This window comes from Populus alba, chromosome 3 (genome assembly GCF_005239225.2).
Source record: "Populus alba chromosome 3, ASM523922v2, whole genome shotgun sequence".
Lineage (NCBI taxonomy): Eukaryota > Viridiplantae > Streptophyta > Magnoliopsida > Malpighiales > Salicaceae > Populus > Populus alba.
The window spans coordinates 22,433,126-22,458,819 of NC_133286.1; the positions used below are offsets into that span (position 1 = coordinate 22,433,126).

General features: G+C 37.6%; 2 protein-coding genes, 1 long non-coding RNA gene and 1 pseudogene across 4 annotated transcripts; 1 reads left to right on the top strand and 3 right to left on the bottom strand.

Moving 5' to 3' along the window:
* Nucleotides 1-1,397: 1,397 nt before the first annotated feature.
* Nucleotides 1,398-6,309, bottom strand: LOC118028667 (G-type lectin S-receptor-like serine/threonine-protein kinase RLK1). The gene is made up of 2 exons (XM_073408387.1): nt 5,395-6,309; nt 1,398-3,196 (listed from the first exon to the last, which is right to left on the bottom strand). Exons 1-2 carry the CDS (start codon nt 6,096-6,098, stop codon nt 1,486-1,488), a joined length of 2,415 nt encoding a protein of 804 aa, XP_073264488.1. The 5' UTR covers nt 6,099-6,309; the 3' UTR covers nt 1,398-1,485.
* A 2,980-nt stretch (nt 6,310-9,289) lies between these two features.
* LOC140955358 (G-type lectin S-receptor-like serine/threonine-protein kinase RLK1) lies at nt 9,290-11,720 on the bottom strand (annotated as a pseudogene).
* Nucleotides 11,721-16,150: 4,430 nt separating this feature from the next.
* On the bottom strand, nt 16,151-23,768 carry LOC118028695 (G-type lectin S-receptor-like serine/threonine-protein kinase LECRK3). The gene is made up of 2 exons (XM_035032391.2): nt 21,684-23,768; nt 16,151-16,537 (listed from the first exon to the last, which is right to left on the bottom strand). The coding sequence occupies exons 1-2, from the start codon at nt 23,733-23,735 to the stop codon at nt 16,151-16,153; spliced, it is 2,439 nt and encodes an 812-aa protein (XP_034888282.2). The 5' UTR covers nt 23,736-23,768.
* LOC118028704 (uncharacterized) lies at nt 16,544-21,629 on the top strand. Of its 2 annotated transcripts, XR_012169387.1 has the most exons (5): nt 16,544-16,925; nt 17,026-17,328; nt 20,577-20,765; nt 20,870-21,419; nt 21,560-21,629. It is a non-coding gene; the product is annotated as an uncharacterized lncRNA (long non-coding RNA). The 2 variants fall into 2 exon arrangements; XR_004684084.1 differs by having other exon boundaries at nt 16,544-17,328.
* Nucleotides 23,769-25,694: the final 1,926 nt, after the last annotated feature.

Consider the following 25,694-nt stretch of genomic DNA (forward strand, 5'->3'; position numbering starts at 1 on the left):
ACGTTCCGCCGGAAGAATATCAGGATTATCTGAATACAAATGAGACATATTCAAGAATGACTCAAAAGAAAATACAACCTATTAAATACACTTATCTAATGGTATATTCCATAACCCTATATGTTTTTAGACTAAATTATATATTTTTCTAAAAACCCAAAAATTAACGGTTTTCCCAAAATCTAATCCATAATAAAACAAATAATAAAACTTGATAATAATTCACTAAATAACCCTCATTTATTCATCAAACCAATCTAAAAAGGCTAGTACTACAGTTAGGGACCAATATGGAATTTATCATATTTTTAGGGCCAAATTGTAATTTTTATCAAATGGAGGACCAAACTAAAATTTCCATAAATCCATGACTATACTGAAATTCTGACCATAATTAATCCTCAATTATGTCCAGAATATCTCATTATACTCCATAGACCATTCTGGAATTTTTATCAAATTTTTAGGGTCAAATGGTAATATTTATCAAATTAGAGGACCAAATTGAAAGTGTTTAAAATTCATAACTCTACTGGAATTCTGTCCAAATTCATATTTTATTCTGTTTAGAATCTCAGAATATGCTCCAAGGACCAATTTTTAATTTTTCAAAGTTGGGGGACTAAACTATAATTTTCACAAATTGAGGGACCAAACTGAAATTTTATCATTTTCAACCTCAAACCCAGAATTTCCACAGATTACCTACTGTTATTTCATGATTTCTAACATAAATTCACCATTCAAATAAAATTATAACTCAAAATTATCATATTTACCTACAATCTCTCAAAATCAACTACCAATCCATTACCCACAACAATTAACTTAATAACATTCAAATTAATTCTTCAATAAACTTAAAACACAATCTTCAAAACCCTAACATTTAACCAAAACAGAAATTTAAAGCTTAAATAACACATATTTATACATAATCTTACCTTTAAACTTATTTCATCCAATTCTCTTATATTTCCCTTATCTTTGTCCTCTTTTCTCTTCTTCTTTCCCTTTTCTTCGCTTCTCCGGGTCTTTCACTCTTAATTGCAGATCTCTTTTTTTTTTTTTTCTTTTTTTTCATTTATACTTATTATGTTTATTGAATTACCACACTAACCCTCATATATTTATATCCACTTTAAGCCTTCAAGGGCTTTATTGCCTTTTCCTATCTTTTTTAATTCAAAACATTACAACTTGTGTTTTTTATTTTGATTCTCATGGTAGTACAGAGCAAATTAGACTTTAAACCTAATCCCTGCCCTTACTCTGCTAAGAGAGTAACAGCACGCTGAACTTCCATTGGTATATCTGAAGCAAGAAACTAAAAGAACAAGAATATGCTAACCCCCAGTTTTTGGATCATCACAACATTTTGATTCCTTGGAAACTAATTCAAATTTAACACAGAGTTTCAATTTATAAAGCTACATTTCATGGTGGAAGAAACTGTAGAAAAATCATATCTAGGTGAAATAAAGATCATTCCTGATTGTAATTGCTAATTGTACTATATGGAAATGGATTTGGAGCAGCAGGAACTTCAACAACTCCTTCAAGCATCTGTGTGACCTTCCTCATGGTGGGTCTGAGAGATGGATCCTCTTGAATACACCAAATCCCGACCTTCAACAGACGCTCTAGTGTCGATATGTCATTCTTGGCCTCCATGTCATCTCCAATTAAAACATCCAAACTTCCATTCATATAGCAGTCATAAGCCCAATCAATCAGTACTGGATTCTCTGCTTCACCGATCTCCAAATCTACATTTCTTCTACAACAGATGATCTCTATCAGCATGACACCGAAGCTATACACATCAACCTTCACAGTGATTGGTCTGTTCCTGAACCATTCAGGTGCAACATATCCTTTTGTTCCTCTAATAGCAGTTTGAGTTTTGCTCTGATCCAACACCAAAAGCTTTGCCAGTCCAAAATCAGATATTCGAGCATTGTAATAATTGTCAAGAAGTATGTTCTGAGGCTTTATATCACAGTGAATGATTTGGGTGCCACATTCTTCATGCAGGTACAAGAGTCCTCTAGCAATGCCAAAGGCAATTTGGGTCCTTTGCTTCCAACTGGGCTTAGAGCATCCGAAAAGGAAGTTTGCTAGAGTGCCATTACTCAAGAACTCGTACACCAACAATCGATTCTGCCCCTCGTCACAAAATCCTAGCAACCGGACCAAATTCTTGTGATGCGTCTGGCCAATCACTTGTACTTCTGTTTTGAATTCTTTTTCCCCATCCTGAACCACTTTATCTAACTTCTTGACAGCAACAACACTAGTAGAGCCTGCCTGTATTGTCCCCTTGTAAACAACACCAAAACCTCCTCTTCCGAACGCATCTTTGAAGTCATTTGTCGCTTCAGCGAGCTCTTTGTATGTAAAATACCGCAAGTTTGTCTCCAAACCACTTCCACCTTCCTGAACTTTCTCAGTTTTCTTGCGATAAATGAAGGAAGAAGTGAGACAGAAAGCACCGACCAATACAAAGTTGACAAATACAGAGGTACCAAGGACTACTGATCCAGCGATGAACTTAATGTCTGGTTTCTTTTTCTCTCCAGGAAGCTGAGGAGGAGGCCTATCCGGAGGAACATAACCTTTCGGAAATTTGAGGAAAGCCTTCCCATTCATACCAATGTCAAATCTTCCATTCGAGAGTGGTAACTTCTTCTTCCAGCAGCCATCTCTAAAAATGGCAACAGAACATAGACAATCATCCAAGCAAGACTTTCGGCACTCATCTTCGTTAATAGGTTTGTACCTCTCATAATCAGATGTTGGCCAATCAACATTTATTAGCTCCACAAAATCATACTGATCTTCGGTGGAATTGAGTCCATCATCTCTGCAGCTTAGCTCGAAATCTGGTATGCAGCTTCCATACCTGTCATTCGGATCAAGCAAAGAAAAACCTTGTGGACAATTACATTCTGGCCTTTTATCAGCTTTTAGATTGCAGATGCTGTTATATCCACATGCTCCACTACCCAAGCCCGCTCCCATATTGACACATATTTTATCTGGTTTGGACCAGACTGAGGACCAGCTTCTGTTACCGCTAGATGCTTTTGGGTAAAAATATTGAGTGAAAACGCCATCAAAATTGAGTGTTGCCCTATGATAGAAGTCTGTAGTAGGAATTGCTGTTTTTGTGAGATCCTCTCTCAGCCCATGTCACGACCCGAATCCCGGATCCATGACCGGCACATAGACAAGGTTCCCCTCCAAGGTTCCAAGCCTATGCGAACCCAAACTTACATACAAACTTATCCTTCAAAACTCAATCAGAGTTGTTTAACGCAGCAGTAACAACAAAACTAACTTTATAACATAATTCGATTGTCTTAATACAAGAGTTCATATATATTCATAGTTTTGAAGTACTAACTTGACATAAAAGGAAGGTACAAATTACAACCAAAAAGCAGGTTCAGAAGATTCAACAAAAGTAACCTGCTATCAAGCTATAAGCCTGAAAAGGATAACTAATGAGAGGGTGAGTTCAACAACTCAGTGAGTAGATAACGTTCAATATACACACACGAGGTAATACAGTAATGATAATGATATATATATATATATATATATATAAGTATGGCTATAGGTTCTTATAGAAAGGTTTCTCAAATAGGCCATAACAAGAAAATCATATGGTAAAGTTCGTCAGAAAATCAAAATGCAATGAGCATGAGGCTCCGTACTGTGGGATGATCAGTCCACACAGGTTGGTGACTCCCCCGACCAACTAGGGTTCAGATACGATGTACACAAAGACTAACACTACCCTGTTAGCATGGGTATTCTGACTGACATACCATAGGTTCATAATCATAATCAAACAAACATATTCATATCTCAAAGCTCAACTCATGACATCAATCAAATGAGAAGCTATCAATTCAGAAGTCAATTCATATTGGTTCATATCAAGAAATCAGATTCAATAATTGATCATGCTTTATCATATCAAGGATAATAATCAGCATATATATATGTGTGTGTGTGTGTGTGTGTGTGTGTGTATATATTATCAAGAAGCATGATCCAATTCATATTAAACAATCAAATATTTATAATATTTCTCATGCATATGGAAAATTATCCACTCACCTGACTCAAAAGCAAACAGAAGCCAAAAGCAGACACTGAAGAAAATCCTACTGACGTCCCTCCAGTAGAATATCAGGATTATCTGAATACAAAGGAGACATATTCAAGAACGACTCGAAAGAAAATTTAACCTATTTAATACACTTAACTAAGAGTGTATTCCGTAACCCTATATGTTTTTAAACTAACTAGTCAATTTTCTTAAAAACCAAAAATCTAACGGTTTTCTCGAAATCTAATCCATAATAAAAACAACTAATAAAATTGGTAATAATTCACTAAATAACCCTTAATTATTCATCAAACTAATATGCAAAAGCTAATATTACAGCTAGGGACTAATCTGGAACTTATCATATTTTTAGGGCTAAATTGTAATTTTTTATCTAATTGGAGGACCAAACTGAAATTTGTCATACATCCATGAATATACTGAAATTCTGACCTTAATTAATCCACAATTCTGTCCAGGATGTATCATTATGCTTCAGGGATCATTTTGGAATTTTACTAAATTTTTAGGGTCAAATCGTACTTTTTATCAAATTGGAGGACTAAATTGAAAGTGTTAAATTCTCTTATCTATACATTAATTCTGTCCATAATTAATATGTTATTCTGTTCAGAATCTCGGAATATGCTCCAGGGACCAATTTGTAATTTTTCAAAGTTCAGGGACTAAACTATAATTTTCAGAAATTAAGGGACCAAATTGAATTTTCATCATCTTGAACCTCAAACCCAGAATTTCAACAGATCACCTACTGTTATCCCCTGATTTCTAACACAAATTCATCATTCAAACAAAACTATAACTCAAAATCATCACAATATTCCATAATCAACTTAATAATCAATTACCCACAACAATCAACCCCTAACCTTCAATTTAATTCATCAATTAAACCCAAAACACAAATTTCATAACCGTAACATTTATCAAAACTGAAATTAAAACTTAATTAATACATAATTATACATTTAACAACTTAAAGCTTATCTTTAAACTTATGTCCTCCAACTCCTTTCCTTTTTCCCCTATTTTCCCCTCTTTTCTCTTCTTCTTCTTTCCTTTCTCACTTCTGCCGATTCTCTTCCTCTCAAAATCGGATTCCTCTTTTTTTTTTTCTTTTTTTTTTAACTTCTATTTATATTTATCAAGTTTTTGCTAAATTACCAATATACCCCTCATTCATTTATACCCACACTTTAAGCCTTTAAGGGCTTTATTGTATTTTCTAATTCATTAATTCAAAACATTACAGCCCATTTCTTCTCAATATGTACATGTAGCCTGACTCATTGAAGATCAATCGATAGCCAGAATTTGATGAATTTGAAGCATCATAAGTTTCACTTGTATAGTAGTCATCGTAAACAAATTTGGTTGGCAAATTCATGTAATTCAGCACAAGATTTCCATTATCAAGCAAGCGGAGCTGGAATCTCCCCAGCGAAAAGTTGGTCTCCGTCCTTCGAGAAGAAACCACCCCTCCAACCTCCATAATCTGAGTAGGCAACAATGTATCAGTGGGATTGCTGAAACTCTCCCACAACCTGTCAGAATTGCTATTTTGAAGCACGAAGTTGCCAGTGTCATTCATAACACCTAGAAGGATATCAGATGACCATATTAGGTTGCCTTGAGGATCAGTAAGCACCAGCCCACGATCAACCGTCAGCTCGACCTTAGACTCCCTTGGTGCAGGATTATCTCCATTTGCATACCAAACTATGGTCTTCTCAGGAATCTTGGCATACCAAATAGACAGCAAGAAATGATCCTTGTATTCCAAGGGCTGAAATCCAAAAGCAAATTCTCCAGAGGAAGAAAGCCATGAAGGAGCATCATCAGTCGCAGTGATAAATGCACCCACAGGCATACTTCCATTAGTTTGAGCAACAGCCATGAGCTGTAACAGTACCATCGTTACTAGGAACATCAAAGTAAAAATAGCAGTAGCCATTCCTAGGATCTTTGAACTCGCCTACTTGTAACAAAGGATTAAAGAACATATTTAAGCACAAAAATGGTCCATCACAAGGGCAAGCCAGAGTTTTCAAGTCAAACTAAAGTATTAGGAAACCAATTTTCTTGCTTCCAGGCTACAAATTTCATTAAAGGTTTGGACACAGACTTTTCAAATCCCAACAGCTGCATTCCAGAAGTCTTTGCCCTTACAAGGAGGCAATGGTACCAAGTCCATGTTATTGAAAAAATTATTGAAATGGTAAATTTCGATGAAGATAAGGTAGAATATTGAGCAAGAACCACATAAGCATTGGTGTTTGAAACGGTGGAAGTCATTTATTCAACAGAGACTTGGGACCAGGGCAATAAATGAATGGATCCAAAGACTTAAAAATTGCAAAATGGGCCCTTTATCAAGTCTTCACAACCAAACAAAGACTTGCATGTGATGCATGACATCTGTTCGCTTTCAAGCCATCCTGAATCACTCTCTTTGACTAGAAACATTTAGTAATAAAAAACATATTTAGTAATAATAATTTGATGTAATAAAAAAATCAATGGAAATCAAGTACTCAATCTTCTTTTTGTATACCAAAGTACTAACTTTACCTTGCACAGCCAATTCCAAGCAGTGGCAAGGCGCACCGCTCTTCTTGACGAAAACAATAATGTTTATGATTTTTTATTCAATTCTTTAAAAAAAATGGAGAGAAAAAAGGCAAATATATCATTACAAGAGAGTCAGTGGATTTTTTCACTATATTAGTATCTCTACTTCAAATCTAATACAAAACTTCAAAACAAAAATGTCTTCTTCTGAATGTTCATCGCATGGAATATATTGCTATTATGTTTATAGATTCGTTAGACAGGGTAAATCCTTAGAAAAAAGCTTGTATGTTTTAAATTTGTAATTTGATAAAAACAAAAAAAAAATGATAATTTTAGATTCAATGTGCCTGAAATTTTTTTTATTAGATTAATTTTATGGGGGTCGGCTAGATGTAATCAACCAAGAACGAGAAATTCTTCAAATTAAACCTAGAAGATATTATTTTAATTTTTTTCTAGTTAATTTCATGTCAATTATTTTTTCTACTTAGCTTTAGTTTTTTTTTTGTTAGGTTTATTTTTACCTTTATATAAGTAGTTGATGTGTTATTTTTTTTTTATTATATTATTGAATTCGAAGACTTTTCAGAATATATTAAAGTTTTTTTTATTAATTTCTCTGTAGTTTCGTTAATCCTGGCAGAGAATTAAAATGGGACCGCAGGCTCGAGCATTAAATATGACAGTGTTAAATATGCACAAGGTGCACACTTCAGCAGGCTGTCCAAAACAATGCCTAAGGGTGCTGGCAGCCATGCCAACAGTGGGATAAATCGGCAACGCAAATTTGTGCATTTGTAGGTTCGTCAAAGGAAAATTGAACAGCCAGATTGTTGATGAACATAGACTGGATGCTGGAATGTTCCAGGCCAAGCAAGAAAACTCGTTAGGGAGATAGGTTGGCGAGAACTGGGGCTCTCACGAAATTCGGCAATGCAAACAGTGGCATCCTGTACTCAGATGCGAGTTCGGCAACATAGAAATTGGCAACTTGCACTCAAATGTGAATTCGGCAGCGCACAACAGCTTGTGCAAGTCATTGGTTTGACTTGGCACGATCTTAAACTTGGACGAAAGACTATCCAAGGCATGTGAGAAACTCAACAGATGACACATCAAGAACTCGCAATTGGTGCTGCTAGGTGGGCATGCAGAATGTGAGTTAGTGGCAGTTATGGATATCCAAGATCATGGGATGATGGGGGCTAACCAGGGGTTACTCTCAATCCACTAAGATCATGGGAGATGATGGGGGAAAACTACCCACTACTTGGAAGATAATGGGGCCATTATGTTCATGGGTGAACATAGGTGAGATAGTGTCCTACTACTTCCTTAAAAGTAGGAATGGGAGTTGTGCCTTATAAATGCTTGTCTATAAATACTTTTTGCAGCTCTTAGTTGATAGGAGGCATGCGTGGGGCATGTTCAGCATGTAGGTAAAGGAGCCCTCTGGCTACACCGAAAGCAATTTGCATTCTTCGGTGCCAACTAGGCCTTGAATATCCAAATATGTAGTTTGACAAGGAGCCACTGCTCATGTACTCGTAGACCAGAAGGCGATTTTGCCCTTCGTTACAGAATCCAACAAGTTGAACCAGATTCTTGTGATTTGTTCTGCCAATAACTTTCACTTCTGTATTGAATTCTGTGTCGCCCTCCCCGGCCATCTTTTCTAATTTCTTTACTGCGATGAGCGGTTTGTCTTCGTTGGCTAGTGCCCCCCTGTAAACAATTCCAAAAGCACCCCTACCGAGTTCTTCCTTGAATCCTCCTGTAGCTGTTTCCAGCTCATTGTAAGTAAAATTCTGCAGATTCATTTCTGGCATGACATGGAGTTGCGGTACCATCTTTTGTTTTTGCTGGTTCCAACGAGTAAAGAACACGTAGATTCCTAGCAGAAAGAGAACAATTAGAAAGATGGAGCTACCTAAAAGCACCGGTCCTGTTGTGATCAAAGTTGATCGATCACTCTTCTTTGCACTTGAACCAGCAGTCCAGTTGCCTTTCCTTACTTTCATCAGGGCTTTATCACCAATACTTGGATCTGTTACCCCATTCGAGAGAGGGCCTGTCTTCTTCCAACAGGTTCCACTGTTATAAGTGGCAACAGCACAATAGCGTAGTGTGAGAAGGCAACAATGTATCAGTAGGTTTGCTGAAACTCTTTGCCTCGAGGATCAGCAACCACCAGCCCACGATTTTCATAATAATTTTCTTCAAAATGCTTTGTGTTCTTTCGAAAACAGGAGGGAAATGGCCCTGGATTTACAGTCAGGAAGTGGTAAAAATCGAGCACTAATCTTGAGGAAAACCATACTAATGATTGTAAATTCTAGTAATCCGTGATGATGCTCTTTTAAAAAAATGATAAGTGATTTTAAACTTACAATCGGAGAGCAGTAAATTTTGAGAAATAATCTTGACGAAATCCATGTAACTGTAATAAACACTCAGCTGTGGACAAGATGAAAGCTTCTTGAAGAAAACTATAATGTTTTGCACTTCTATCAAGAAGAATTGGTTGAGAAATGAATATACTGGCAACAGATGAATCATTAGATAGAGTATGGATTCAACCACAGCCAGAAAAATCATAACTAGTTGAAATTAAGGCAGTTACTGTTGTGTTCAGGAGCTGCTAATTTCACTGAACGGGAACGGATTCGGGGGAGCGGGAACTTCAACAACTCCTTCAAGCATCTGTGTCACCTTCCTCATGGTGGGTCTAAGAGATGGCACCTCTTCAATGCACCAAATTGCAACCTTCATAGCCCTCTCTAGTGTTGATACGTCATTCATGGCCTCCATGTCATCTTCAATCAAAGCGTCAAGCGTTCCATGCCTATAGCAGTCATAAGCCCAGTCGGTCAATATAGCTCCAGTTCCACTGATCTCCAGATCTACACTTCTCCGACAGCAGATGATCTCTAGCAGCAAGACACCAAAGCTATAGACATCTACTTTCACAGTGACTGGTGTGTTCCTGAACCATTCAGGAGCAACATATCCTTTTGTTCCTCGGATGGCAGTTTTGGTTTGGGTCTGATTAATCGCCAAAAGTTTAGCCAATCCAAAATCTGATATCCGAGCATTGTAGTAGTCATCAATAAGAATGTTCTGCGGCTTTATGTCACAGTGAATGATTTGGGTGCTACATTCTTCGTGTAGGTACAAGAGTCCTCTTGCAATGCCGAAGGCAATCTGAGTTCTTTGCTTCCAACTAGACCTTAAGCTTCCAAAAAGAAAATCGGCTAGAGTGCCATTACTCAAGAACTCATACACCAACAAACGATGCTGCCCCTCGTCACAAAATCCTAACAATCGGACCAAATTCTTGTGATGCGTCTGACTGATCACGTTCACTTCGGTTTTGAATTCCTTCTCACCATGTTCAACCACGCCATCTAACTTCTTCACAGCAATAAAATTAGTAAAACCTGTTTTTATCGCACCTTTGTAAACACCACCAAAAGCTCCTCTCCCCAGTTCATCCTGGAAGCCTTCTGTAGCTTCTGTGAGCTCTTTGAATGTAAATGAACGCAAGTTTGACTCCACATTGTTTTCTTCTCGAACATTTGCTACTTTGTTGCGGTAAATGAAGGAAGAACAGAAACATAATGTACTGATCAATATAAAGTTGACAAATACAGAGCTAACCAAGAGCACTATTCCTGTGATGACCTTAATGTCCCTTTCCGTCTTCGTTTCAGGAATCTGAAGACCAGGATTCCCGGGAGGGATATCACCTTTCTTAAATTTGATGAAAGTCTTCCCGTTAAAACCACTGTCAACTTTTCCATTCGAAAGTGGTAACTTCTTCTTCCAGCAGCTGTTGCCTAAAAAGATGACAGCCCCACACAGATAGTCATTCAAGCAAGCTTTTCTGCACTGGTCTTCATTTTGAGGTTGTAAATGTTCTGCATCACCTGATGGATAATCAACATATCTTAGCTCAACAAAATCATACAGATCTTCTGAGGAATTTTTTCCATCATCTTTGCAGCTTATTTCGAAATTTGGCACGCAGCTTTCCATGCTTGTCATTCTGATCAAGCAAAGAAAATTCTTGTGGACAAGTACAATTGGGCCTTCGATCAACACTTAGGCTGCAGATGCTGTTGTATCCACACGCTCCACTACCCCAAACTGAATTAAACTTGCATATATTTTCTGGTTCAGACCTGACTGGTGACCAGCTTCTAATAGAAGAGGATGTTTTCGGGTATGAATATTGAGTGAAAACACCATCAAAATTGAGAGTTGCCCTACGGTAGAAGCCTGTAGTAGGAAGTGCTGTTTTTGTGAGATCCTCTCTCAGCCCATTTCTTCTCAATATGTACATGTAGCCTGACTCATTGAAGATCAATCGATAACCAGAATTTGATGAATTTGAAGCATCAGAAGTTCCACTTCTATAGTAGTCGTCGTAAGCAAATTTGGTTGGCGAGTTCATGGAATTCAGCACAAGATTTCCATTATCAAGCAAACGGAGATGGAATCTCCCCAGCGAAAAGTTGGTCTCCGTCCTTCTAGAAGAAACCACCCCTCCAACCTCCATAATCTGAGTAGGCAACAATGTATCAGTGGGATTGTTGAAACTCTCCCACAACCTGTCAGAATTTCTTTTTTGAAGCACGAAGTTGCCAGTGTCATTCATAACACCTGACGAAACTGCACCTAGAAGGATACGAGATGTCCATATTAGATTGCCTTGAGGATCAGCAAGCAACAGCCCACGATCATCAGTCAGCTCCACCTTCGATCCCCTTGGTACAGCAGGATCATCTGTAGGATCCTCTCCAATTGCATACCAAACTACGGTCTTCTCAGGAATCTTTTCATACCAAATGGACAACAAGAAATAGTCCTTGTTCTCCAGCTGGCGAAACCCGAATGCAAATTCACCAGAAGCAGAAAGCCATGAAGGAGAATCATCAGTTGCAGTGATGGATGCTCCCACAGGTACTGTTCCGTTAGTTTGAGCAGCTGCCATGAATGGTAACAGTAACATTACTACTAGGAATATAAAATCAAAACTAGAAGAAGCCATTCCTGGAAATTTTTTTAACTCACTGGTACCAAAAAAAGTAACATATTTAAGCACACAAATGGTCCATGACAAGGGAAAAGTCCAGAGTTTTCAGTCAACATAAAAACTCATGCTAAATGAACCTAAATTTATTGGCTAATAAATCATTATCAGCAAGAAAAAAGCTCATTGAAACCTTCCAATACGAAGACTTCTCAATTGCCAACTGCATTTTTCAACCAGTCCTTGTCCTCTAGGGGGCAGATATATTTAAAAAATGTACCGCATCATGGAAGTTACCGCGTCATGGAAGTTGTAATCAAAGAAAAAAGGACAAAGATGCACCATTGTCAACGAATTGCCTGTGTAACCTTTCTTGTGCAAAGACTTGGCCAGATGCCATTTTCAAGATGCATTCCCGTATCAAACAACTTTGCTACGCTTGTACTTCTTGCACTTTCCTTGCATTAGAAAAAATACCACGACCATGGCCAGCTAAATCTAAATCCAAGCTTTTAGTCATATTTGTCATACCGGCTCATACCAAATTATCGAATAAATTCAAATCAATTATTTTTATTAAAATAAATTGTTTTATTTTAAAAACAAATCTTTAAAGTTGACTCAAACAGGTGAATACCTTTCTATAGTTTAATTTAAAATCCGATCCAAGTTGACTTCAAATTTTAAGTGTTCAAGTTAGACTACATTTAACAACTACGCTTTTAATAAGTTCACAACCTATATCAAAACAAGAAAAAACAATCTTTTTTCTCCAGTTTTGCCTGAGAATTGTACTTGTTTTGTTTCCTCAATGCAATCAATAAAAACCCTACCATGACATTTTCAGGATCCGCAGCTTCTAATTCGTTATTTGAACTTTGAAAAAAGACCTCATGGGCAAGGCTAAACAGTGTTATGGCGAAAATCTAAACACCAAGTTGGCAAGTTGTGCACTCAAGTCCTCCACCAATTTGAAAATATGATTAATGTTTCAGCTCAACATGAAAATAAAAGGATGGTCTAGGTTTTTTACCATGAGAAAAGCAAATAAAAGCATTAACTATTACCCCAAGACTGAGTAAATTCTTCAAGTAAGCATGTTAGACAGATTCTTCAAGTAACTAGTAGATGTACGGTAGAATCCCGCAGCAGTACATACTGTATCTATGCTGAGTGCATGTTCCAGACAGTAAATAGCAACTGTAACTTCAGACCACAACACAAACAGTAACCATTCTGCAAAGGAGAAAATATCCCAATGATTTGAACTAAGCATTCCAACTACAAAGTTATCGTTTCAGTTTCCAGCAATACATAACAGGAAATATACTGCACTGAGAGGGGGAAGAAGAATTTGTGAGGTCTTAAATGTATTGAAGAGTAATTATTTCATGTGTGGCCTTGCACTCCTCTGCATTAGCTTGGTCCATGCCTACAAAAACAAGTTACAAATTGTTCATTACTGAACACAGTCTCTGTTGAAATTTGATGATCTGAACAGTAACTGTTTATAACAGTTACTGTTTGGATTAAATTCTGGAAAATGCGAAATTTGAAGAAATTGAAGACTTGCAATAATGAGCAGAATTGATGAATTGTATTTGCTTAATGTTATTCAAAATGGAAATGCCTAATATATAGGCTTACAAAACATGAATTATAATCAAAATTAAACTCTCAACTACACTGAGAGATTTATTGAAATGAAATTACAAAAAAATAGCACACAATCTGCTATTTGAATTCAAATTTGAAAAACACAAAAACAGGACATTATCTTGACTTCAATCTTCCTTCAAGGCAGCATCTCACACGTGTTCCAACAGTCTCTATGGAGAGTGGTAAACATACACATATTATAGTATTATACATATATTATAGTGGCCTTGCTCGTTTTCTCCTTGGCTTTTCGTCGTGCCTTCACAATCAAAGCTACTGTTCTCCACTGCTGGCTTAGAAGGGGAAAAACTAAAAAGCCATGGACAAATAGAACATTTTGGAGACTGGACAAATAATTGTGCTAAGAAACAATTAGAAAGCCATGGAATATTGTCATTCCAGAATTCAGCTTGTATTTACTTAGTGCCTTGACTAAGAAGGGAAACTGTTTCTCCAAATAATTGGAGAAATCAAATTATGCGAAGAAACATTTTGGAGACTGAACAATAATGTTGCTGTTTTTCACAATCCCCTTGATTCTTTACAGAAATTTCTTTCAATGTATTGACAATTGGATTGGAACTTGGAAATTATACGTCACTTGGAAACAAAGTGCAACAATATTTGGATAAACGTGGAAATGGGAGAAAATAATGACCTCAAATTTAACTATTAATGGAGTTAGGAAATTACTGATATATATAGGAATTAATTATACCACAAATGAACGGGCAATAATTCATAGTTATCATTAATGATCCCATATCTAGAAACACAAACATATTTAATATGGAGGGGACCAAAAAACAGTAAAATCAAACAGTCCACCCTCTTAGACACTAGCATATTTAAGATGCAAGATGACAACCGTGCTATGTTTGGTTCAGCTTCATTAAACAAGAATGTATCAAGAATTGGAGAGAGAATTCAGCATACACTCACAAGGCTGTAAAGGTCCTCTTTAAGAGGAGGTGAGAACTCTAATAGCCTTATTATTATTTGAAAGGTTAACAAGTGCAAGGTCATAAATATATCAAGAATGTATCAAGAATTAGAGAGAGAGAGAGAGATTCAAAACATTATTATTTAAAATTAAATTATGTGGAAGAATAAATTATAAAACCTTTTTGCTTGATGCTAATAAATATATGATTTTACTTGTTACTCTTTAATATGGAAAAAAAAAAAATAGGTGCATGAAACTTTAATGTGCAAGGTACAATTAACACACGAGTCAATCCAAACAAATGCAACGACTAGTCATTTATATTGGTCTAAATTGTCTTTTACGCCACAATGAACCTTTTTTACCTATCATTATTATAATGGACTGGTCAACTTTTGTATGCAATTACTAAATTTCTCAAGATATTTACCATTCACATCAAAGATATTAAAAACTTAATTTTTATGAAGTTGATTTTGTTTTTAAAATAAATTATAGAAAATAATTGTTTAATAATTAATAAAATATTATTTATTATTTATGGGACCCACTATAATTTATATTTGAAATACAGTGCCACTAAAAGCAACTCGAAGTTTCTTTTCTTATTCTGTTGTGGAGAGTGAACATTGGAGAGTATTTCCATTGTTCTGATCGGACCAGGTCTAGTTCAAAGATAAATACTTTGAACCGGGTCCGATCAAGTAAAATAAAAAAAAATTAATATTTTTTTAATTTTAATTGTGTTTTATTCAAAAAACTAGTGTTTAACAGTATTCAATGACACTACATAAATTATGAGATCGCTTAATGTCGTAGCATTTGCAGAATTTGATCGCAAGCCCAATTTTATTCCCGATGATATTTTATATGATATTGTTGCACTCTTAAGAAACTAAGCAAACTATAGTCCTTGTCATGGATTTCACACGTGATAGAATTGTAGATAGTTTAATGGAACAATAAAAAATATTTTATATAAAGTATTATTTATTTCATAATGTAATAGCAGTAGTTAAATCTGCAATATTTAAATTAAAAACCATTAATATTAATATATATATATTTTAATTATTTTATAATCTCAGTTTGAAAAACATTCTTAACTAAACACATTAAATTATTTTTTGTTCAACCTCAATTTCAATCACAGTTTTAACCAAACATATAAAACAACCTCAACCAAAAGTATTTTTTATAAAATAATTTTTTTTCAAACCACAACGACAAAAGTAACCACAATACCAAATACACTGAAGCCCGAACCCAGCCAAGGTATGTTAAAGATTAGATAGGTTAATTTAAATTATTTTAATAAATTTTAAAAACATTATTTAAAAACAATTTAAACAATATTTTTTTAAAAGAACAAAATTATATATATATATATATATATAACAAGGTTTTAATAAGTTTGAGAATTGATCTGTAAAGTTAATTTAATAACCACAAACAAAATTTTTTATATGAAAATCGAGTCAAGGTAGTTGTGTTTCAACTCAATTAATTGAATTAAGTTGGGTTTAGTAACTGAGGTATATGATCTTGGAAATTTTTTTCTCGGCATTAATTCTTAATAACTGAGGTATACAAGCTTACCTTTATATTCATTTTAAATCTTTTATTTAACTTTTTACTCGTGAACATGGAAAAGAAAAAATAATAATTGAAAACATGCATTTTAAGTCTTATTGTGCAAGGTCTAACACATGATGCCTGGAATTATAGGAACTACAGATTATTCAAGGAACTACAGATTATTCAATACAAGGTAGATAGGTATAAAAAGGATTTAAATTGTGCTGATAAATGATGAAGGATCAGGAGGAACAGAGACTTGAACACCTCCTTCTAACATCTGCACAACTTTCTTCATTCCAGGTCTTAAAGATGGTTCCTCCTGAATGCACCAAATTGCAACCATCACAAACCTCTCTACCCTTTTCATGTCTTCCATTGCCTCTTCATCTTCTTCTACTAAAAGGTTCAACTTTCCTTCTTTCAGGCAATCACATGCCCAGTCTGCAAGAACTATCTGATGTTCTTGAATTGCATTAATCTCAAAGTTCTTTCTGCAGCAAACTAGCTCCAGCAAGAGAATGCCAAAGCTGTAGGTATCTACTTTGGTTGTGACAGGCAGGTTCTTGAACCATTCAGGAGCTACATACCCTTTCGTCCCCTGTTATGGGTGAAACACTCAGGGTGCCTACTTGTATAGGAGCTGTCAAAGGAGAAAGGTTCTGGACAGTGGGGAGATGATTATTGAGGGAAAATCGTGCGTCAGTGTTTAACCATGGCTGTGCTGGTTGTTCCACAAGGGGAAGAAGAAGAGTAGAGTTTGTTTCAAGCCAATTCATTCGTTTTTCATTCTGTATTTCGATAATCATTCCTCAGTTCTGTTACACCTTATAACTGCATGCATGTTCATTTTCTCCACACTAACAGTGTGTGGGAATTCTTAATGCCAGCATTTAACTGACTAATTGAAAAGGTGTGTTTAGGGAATCTCTTAAAACGGTGCGTTTAGAAGTAAAGTAAAACGGTGCGTATAGAAGTAAAGTAAAACGGTGCGTTCAGGTGTGATTAATTTGAATTCAAATCCTAATCTTCATCTCCCTCCTTCACTGATAACAATTGCCCCTCCTCGGTTCCAACCTTGTCCTCAAGGTTGAATGTGGGAAACCTCAATCGTATCTCTTCGGTGAATTCCCATGTTGCATCTGCTGGTGATGCCCCTTCCCAGTGGAGGAGTACCTGAGTAGCCGCCTGGTTGTTGTGCCTAACCATTCGTCTTTCCAGTATGGCGCGAGGTTGCAGGATCGGTCCAGGATCGCTGATTGGGAGAGAACTCTGCACGATGTGGTTGCCTACATGTTTCTTGAGCTGGGACACGTGGAAAACAGGATGAATCATGGAAGACGTAGGCAGACCGAGCTTGTAGGCGACAGACCCTACTTTGGAGATCACCAGGTAAGGTCCATAATACCTTGCAGCTAATTTTTGTGAAATCCTATGTGAAAGAGAATGTTGTCTGTATGGTTGTAGCTTTAGATACACATAGTCATTGACCTCGAAATTTCTGTCACTTCGCTTTTTGTTGGCATTGATAACCATCCTGTTTTGAGCCCTCTGTAAATGCCCTCTAATTCGGTTAATCACCTCTTCTTTAGTACACAAGTGTTCATCGACCGAAGCGACTGCTGAATCTTTAGGCAAATAGGGTACGTGAATGGGAGGGGAACACCCATACACTATTTCATAAGGGGTAGTTTTAGTTGCTGAGTGATAATTAGTGTTATACCACCACTTCGCAAGAGGAACCACCGTGCCCATTGGTTAGGATACTCCCCTGTCATGCATCTCAAGTAGTGTTCAATGCCCTTGTTTACTATCTCAGTTTGGCCGTCCGTTTGTGGGTGATAGGCAGTAGAATAGTGTAGGTTAACTCCCTGGCTACTGAACAATTCTTTCCAAAACCGACTTAGAAACACTGAGTCTCTATCGCTGGTGATAGAAGCAGGTAATCCATGGAGTTTGTACACATTTTCCATAAACACTTTGGCCACCATAGGAGCAGTATATGGATGCTTTAACGCCATACAGTGAGTATACTTACTGAATCTGTCCACCACCACCATAATGACCTCTTTCCCCTCTGATTTTGGTAAACCATCAATAAAGTCCATGCTAATGTCGATGAAGGGTGCAACTGGAATTGGTAGAGGCTGTAACAGTCCTGGACTAGCCTTGTTGTCATGTTTGTTTCTTTGGCAAATTTGACATTCCCGAATGTATTGCCTAATCTGCTTCTGCTGCCCTTTCCAGTAGAATAGGCTCCCCACAGTTTTAGAAGTGACTGTCATGCCTGAGTGGCCTCCGATGGCTGAATTGTGGAACATCTCCATGAGTTTCCTTCGCAGTTCTTCATTGTGCCCTATCACCACTTTTCCTTTCCTGTTAAGGTGGTTATTCACCCATGTATAGTGTGGATGAGAAGCTGGTGATTGTTGTAGTTCCTGGATGATGTGCTGTATGGTGGTGTCATTGGCATAAGACTGTCCAATCTCTTTCATTAAGGTTGTAGAAATGGTGGAAGTTGTCATAGCATATAGGTCTTTACTAGGAATCCTGGATAATGCATCTGCAGGAATGTTCTCCTTTCCCAGTTTGTATTCAATGTCATAATCAAATCCTAGGAGTTTAACTAACCATAAGTGCTGAGCTGGGGTTGTCAATTTCTGATGTAGGAGGTACTTGAGACTGATGTGGTCTGTTCGAATGTGAAAAAGTCGTCCCCACAAGTAGTGTTTCCATTTGTTGACAGCATGTATAATTGCCATCATCTCCCTCTCGTAGACTGATAAGCTCTGTTGTTTCAGTCCCAAGGACTTGCTTATAAAAGCAATGGGATGTCCTTCTTGCATTAAAACTGCCCCTATCCCTGCCTTGGATGCGTCAGTCTCAATCACGAATATCTTGTTGAAATCTGGTAATGCTAATACTGGAGAAATGGTCATTAGGTTCTTCAGTAAGTCGAATGCTTGTGCAGCTTCTTCATTCCACCCCATGGCTCCCTTTTTTAACAGAGAAGTGAGTGGCTTAGCAATGCATCCATAGCCCTTAACAAACCTTCGATAATACCCTGTCAACCCCAAAAATCCCCTTAACTGTTTGAGAGTGATAGGAATCGGCCAATCCACAATGGCCTGTATTCTGAGGTCGATCTTGGAAAAAGTTGTCGCTCCTGCTAATTCCTCCAGCAATTCTTCAATCATGGGAATAAGGTATTTGTCTTTGATGGTAAGCTTCTTTAGTGCCCTGTAATCTACACAGAATCTCCATGTTGCATCCTTCTTTTTAACTAGAATTACTGGGGAAGCAAAAGGACTGTTGCTAGTCCTGATTATCCTTGCTTCTAGCATTTCCTTAACCATCCTCTCCAAGATATCCTTCTGTAGTCCTGAATAACGATAGGGTCGTAGATTGATTGCTTCGCTGCCATTCTTAAGAGGAATTTTATGATCATGAGTTCTAGGTGGTGGCAGTCCAGTTGGCTCTTGAAATAAGTCTGTATATGACTCTAGTAATTGCTGTAGATGATTATCCTTGATATCACCAAATTGAGATGCTGGTGTTGCTGAGTCTGTCCTCACTCCTTTTTCCTCCTCTGCTGTGCTGAGACTACATAAGAAATAATCAGCCACTTGTTTGTGATTTCCAATTAAGGAACTCAGCTGCTTTAATTCAATAGTCTGGAACTTCGGTGGATTCTCTCCCTTGAGTAAGATCCTTTGCCCTTGCCAATCAAAAGACATCCATAAGTGCTTGTAGTTGCATAAAATGTCTCCTAGCAATGAAAGCCATTGTATTCCCAGCACCATCTCACAGTTGCTGAGCTCTATGATGTACACGTCTGCTTGGAAGTATATCCCTTGCATCTTCCATCTCAGGCCTTTGCACATGGACTGGCACACCATCTTCTCCCCATTTGCTGCTTGCACTATCATTGGTTTAATGTCTGTCAATTGGTAATGTAACTCATAGGCTATAGTTTTATTTAAGAAGTTGTGGGTGCTGCCTGAGTCTATTAGGATGCAAACTGTTGTCTTATCAATTCTGCCCTTAACCTTCAAGGTGTTGAGCCCGATAGTTCCCTCCAGAGCATCCAAGGAAATGTGAGGGGTGAGCTCTCTTGTAGTGTCTTCTTCTTCTGGTAATTCCTCCTCCAGCACTCCTTCTTCCTCTTCCACCACACTAAGGGAATACACTCGTTTGTTTCTGCACCTATGACCAGGAACAAACTTGTCATCACACCAAAAACATAAACCCTTCAGCCTCCTATCTTTAAATTCTTGGCTTCTAATGGACCTTGTGGGTTTAATGTGGTTTTTATTGTAGTTGCTACTGGTGCTACTGGTCCAGGAGGGTGGAGTGGTTTTCTGTGGGCTGGGTTGAGTGTTTGTAATGGTATTTGAATTGTGTGGGGAGAAATTTGTAGTGGTTTGGGGTGGATGGTGGTTGAACCCTCCAGGAACTCTCTTGACGTAGCTAGGAGACTTCCTATATGTAAGAGTATTAGCCTGCAACCTTGCTAGATTATAAGCATGTTTAAGGGTTTTGGGCTCAAACATCTTAACTGTGTTCTTGATTTCTAGTTCCAGTCCACCCAAGAATATGACTAAGGCTTGCTTCTCACTCATTTCTGCTTTGTTCCACAGGATGTCAAAATCTTGAATGCATTCTTCCAAATCCCCTCGTTGCTTGAGTTCCATCAGCTCTTCCAGGGGGTCTTGTTGTCCTCCAAAACGATAACAAATAGCTTCAACGTAGTCTTCCCATGACGCCTTCTGATTGCCCAAACTTCGCAGGAAGTTCTGATGCCAATAAAGCGCCACTCCATCCAAATAGTAAGATGCTATTTGCAGTTTTTCTGAGTCCATTATATCTTCCATATCAAAGTATTGTGTACATTTGAAAAGCCATTTATGAACATCTTCTCCATTGAATGTAGGAAAGAAATGTTTTGGTCTGTGTACCTTGTAGCTAGGAATCCTGTCATCTTGTAACCCTTTGTTCCTGCCCTCCCCTCCTTCTGAACTTGAAGTGTGTCTGGCAGTATGATGGCTAGATTCTCCCGAGGTATGAGAGAGTTTTAGCAGGGTAAACTCAATCTGCTGCACCATGGTGCCTATCATGCTCCTGATGTCGCTGATCTGAGCTCCTTGGTTTTCGATGGTTTGGTCTAGTTTTGTACTCTGGCCCTTCAGTGTATCCATCAGCATTTCGTATTTCTGGCTACTGTCTTGCCTTACTGCTATGATGGTCTCTTCCATGCGTTTGAACTCTGCTGTTCTAGTCTCTGGAGGCATGGTGATGGTCCGTGGAATGTCTGCTCTGATACCACTTGTTATGGGTGAAACACTCAGGGTGCCTACTTGTATAGGAGCTGTCAAAGGAGAAAGGTTCTGGACAGTGGGAAGATGATTATTGAGGGAAAATCGTGGGTCAGTGTTTAACCATGGCTGTGCTGGTTGTTCCACAAGGGGAAGAAGAAGAGTAGAGTTTGTTTCAAGCCAATTCATTCATTTTTCATTCTGTATTTCGATAATCATTCCTCAGTTCTGTTACACCTTATAACTGCATGCATGTTCATTTTCTCCACACTAACAGTGTGTGGGAATTCTTAAAACGGTGTGTTTAGGGAATCTCTTAAAACGGTGCGTATAAAAGTAAAGTAAAACGGTGCGTATAGAAGTAAAGTAAAACGGTGCGTTCAGGTGTGATTAATTTGAATTCAAATCCTAATCTTCATCTCCCTCCTTCACTGATAACATCCCCCTGATTGCTGTCGTAGTTTTGGTTTGGTCCGTCTTCAACAGCTTGGCTAGTCCGAAATCTGAAATCCTGGCGTTAAGAGATTCGTCGAGGAGGATATTTTGAGGCTTGATATCACAATGGATTATCTGGGAGCTGCATTCTTCATGGAGGTAAAGGAGCCCTCTGGCTACACCGAAAGCAATTTGCATTCTTCGGTGCCAACTAGGCCTTGAATATCCAAATATGTAGTTTGACAAGGAGCCACTGCTCATGTACTCGTAGACCAGAAGGCGATTTTGCCCTTCGTTACAGAATCCAACAAGTTGAACCAGATTCTTGTGATTTGTTCTGCCAATAACTTTCACTTCTGTATTGAATTCTGTGTCGCCCTCCCCGGCCATCTTTTCTAATTTCTTTACTGCGATGAGCGGTTTGTCTTCGTTGGCTAGTGCCCCCCTGTAAACAATTCCAAAAGCACCCCTACCGAGTTCTTCCTTGAATCCTCCTGTAGCTGTTTCCAGCTCATTGTAAGTAAAATTCTGCAGATTCATTTCTGGCATGACATGGAGTTGCGGTACCATCTTTTGTTTTTGTTGGTTCCAACGAGTAAAGAACACGTAGATTCCTAGCAGAAAGAGAACAATTAGAAAGATGGAGCTACCTAAAAGCACCGATCCTGTTGTGATCAAAGTTGATCGATCACTCTTCTTTGCACTTGAACCAGCAGTCCAGTTGCCTTTCCTTACTTTCATCAGGGCTTTATCACCAATACTTGGATCTGTTACCCCATTCGAGAGAGGGCCTGTCTTCTTCCAACAGTGTCCACTGTTATAAGTGGCAACAGCACAGTAGCAGTCACTCAAGCAAGCTTGTCTGCACCAATCCTCGTCTACTGAAAGAAAATCATCATAATCAGTATATGGAAAGTTTGTGTTAACCATATCCCTGATCATAAAGTTATCTATTTCTTGCGATGGATGGTCACAATTCTGTGAAATAAAGTTTTTCTTGCATCCCTTCCTCTCATCATTTGGATCGAAGAAAGTGTAACCAGGAGGACACTTGCATCTTGGTCTTTGGTCATCTCCTAACATGCAATAGCTGTTGAAGCCGCAAGCTCCGCTGCCTACTGGTCCCCTAATTCGCACGCAGATATTTGAGGGTATGAAGTTTGGCAAAGTCGTCCAGGCCATAGGCCACCTTCTGCTACTGGAAGCAGTCTTTGGATAAGCATATTGCCTAAGAACTCCATCATAGTCTATGGTAGCCCTCAAGTAGAAATCTTGCATTGATACTGAATTAGAGAACACCGAATTAAGCATAGTGCCATTTTGGGCTGCGAGGTACATATAGCCAGACTGGTTAAAGACCACCCTATAACCGCTTCCAATAGAATCCTGGGTAGACCAATAAGCATAATTTACTGTAGTTGTTGGATAACGAGTTGTGTACAAGATGAGATTCCCGTCAGCTTGTAGAATGAACATGAATCTTCCATCTGAATAATTCTTTTCCAGGTAGGGAGCAATTAGTTGAGCACCTAAATTCAGATTTTGTGTGGGCAACAGTGTGTCTGTTGGTTCATCAAAACTCTGCCACAAATTGGCACCAGCTTGGCTTGCTACCACGAAGTTTCCCGTGTCAAGCTTGGCTGCATAGGCGGCTCCACTTCCACCCGATTGTGGACTACTCCATATTTGTCTGTCTGATTGATCATTTAGAACCAACTCACCATCTTCCGTAAGTTGTACTCTTGATCCCCCCTGAACTAGATCATTTCTATTAGCTGACCAGACTATGGTTCTTTCGGGTATTTTGTTGAACCATATGGCAAGTAGGTAGCCAGCATCACCGACTTGTTGGAATCCAAAAGCAAATTCCCCAGATGGTGAAGTCCAAGGAAGGTTATCAGTTGCAGCAGTGAGAGATGAGCCCAAAGATATGTTGCTGTGAGCCTGACCATTGCTAGAAAATGGCAGCAGCAGAAGAAGGAGGAAGAAAAAACAATATGGTAGTTGAAAATCCATGATGTGAAGATACTGTTTTTTAAGACATTGCATGATTTAGGGCACAAGCCCTCTTCTCTATTTATGCTGGGTATTGCCGTTGGAATAAAATATGAGTCTCAAATGAAAAAATTAATGAAGTAAAAGTAAAGCATTAGAAAAGTGTGAGTCTGATCAATAGTCAAGTTTTCCAATATTAACGTGAAGAAAGTGGTGTTCAAAAAAGAGAAATTATTAGCAATAAGTCTACAAATTTAGGATTGCATGTGCTACAAATTTTCTTCATTGAAAATCTCTAAAGCCCTGGTCTTTCTGAGAAAATCCAACTAGAACTTGGAGAAAGAAATGCAAAAATGAAGTGTTTTCATACTTAATATCGTTAAATAACTGGTTCCTAAAAAGTTATATATTGTGGTCCTTTTCACGAAATTCTTATAAATCTAGGAGAAACAAAAGGACTCGAGAAAAATAACTTATTTTATAGTAACATATATTAAAGAATAAATTCAATTTAAAAGCTAAAGGAAATTAGAAAAAATTTAAAATAATTATTTAACTAATAAAATTTTGGTATTATATCAAATAACTAGTTTAATAAAAAAATTATAAAAATGATTAGATGAGATTTACTCTCATAATATATTATAAAATATTTCAAGTTGTTGTAATCTATTTTTGGGTCCTCACACAAAAATAAAAATAAAAATAAAAATAAATAATAATAACAAAAAATAATAATAATAAATAATAATAAATAAATAGTAAATAATAAATAATAATAATAAATAAATATATAGCCGAAAGAAATTAGAAAAAATAATAAAGAAAATTTGAATTTTGAGAAGAAAAGTCCAAATTTGGATGTTTATGGACTTAATTGGATTTTATTGAAGGTTTAATGAAATTTATAGAGGGTTTGATTGCAAGAAAAATGGATTTTAAGTCAATTTGGGCTTTAATTGAAAGAAATTAAAGTTCTAGGGTCAAATTATAATTTTTAAGAGTTGATTTGGTCAAATCAGGGGCTTAATTGCATAAATATTGATGTTTAATGGCCAATTAGGGACTTAATTGAGAAAATCCGAAACCAAGGACGAAATTGGAAAAGGCGCATAAATATAGGGGCTGTAATTAATAAAATCAGGGGCCAAATTGAAGAAATTAGAAGTTTATTGATCAATTGAGGGTCCAATTGCATAATCAGAGGCTAAGGACTGAAGTGAAAAACGCGGCCAACTATAGGGGCGGAGACGAAAATTGGAAGGGATGCAATTGAAATGAACAAAAGATAATTAAGGACTGATTTGGAAGTTGATGTGGAGGTGCCATATTTAAATGAAACAGCGTGTTTTGTCCAAAATGACGCCATTTCATGTTGAAAAAAAAAAAAAAAAAAGAGGACAGAACGGTATCATTTTGAACAACACTGTTCCTCTTTCTTCTTCCCTGGACGTGCAGCAGGGGAAGAGAAACCATTTTTTATCTTCTGCTTCTTTCATCATTATTTCCTGCGAGTCGCGTGCCCTGCGAAAGACCCAAAGCCCCATGCACCTTGATGATGAGAAATCAGGGGCATCACGCCTTGCCAGCCACGCCCACCAACCCAACCCGGTGCTGCCCTACCCCATGCTCAACAATAAAGAGCCCCCACTTCTTTGGCCCTATAAATAGCGACTTAACGCCAGCACGCAGGGGGGGAGAACGAAGCGAAAAGGGAGGAAAAAAAACGAGATAAAAAAAAAAACAAACCGAAAAGAAAGGAACGGAATAGAGAGAGAAAGGAAGGATTAAGGCTTGAGACCGGGAGGGAAATTTTATAAAAACAAAACAAAACAAAACCGAGAGGACAAGAGGGACGATCATTGGTAAACGAAACAGAGCAAGAAAAAAACAAAAAACTAGAGGAGAGGGGAAGAGGAAGACTCTCTCTCTCCGCTGCCGCTTGAAACAGTAGCGTCGTTGCTTGGAGTCACCGTCCATGAGCCACGACACTGCCACCGGCCTCCACTGCAG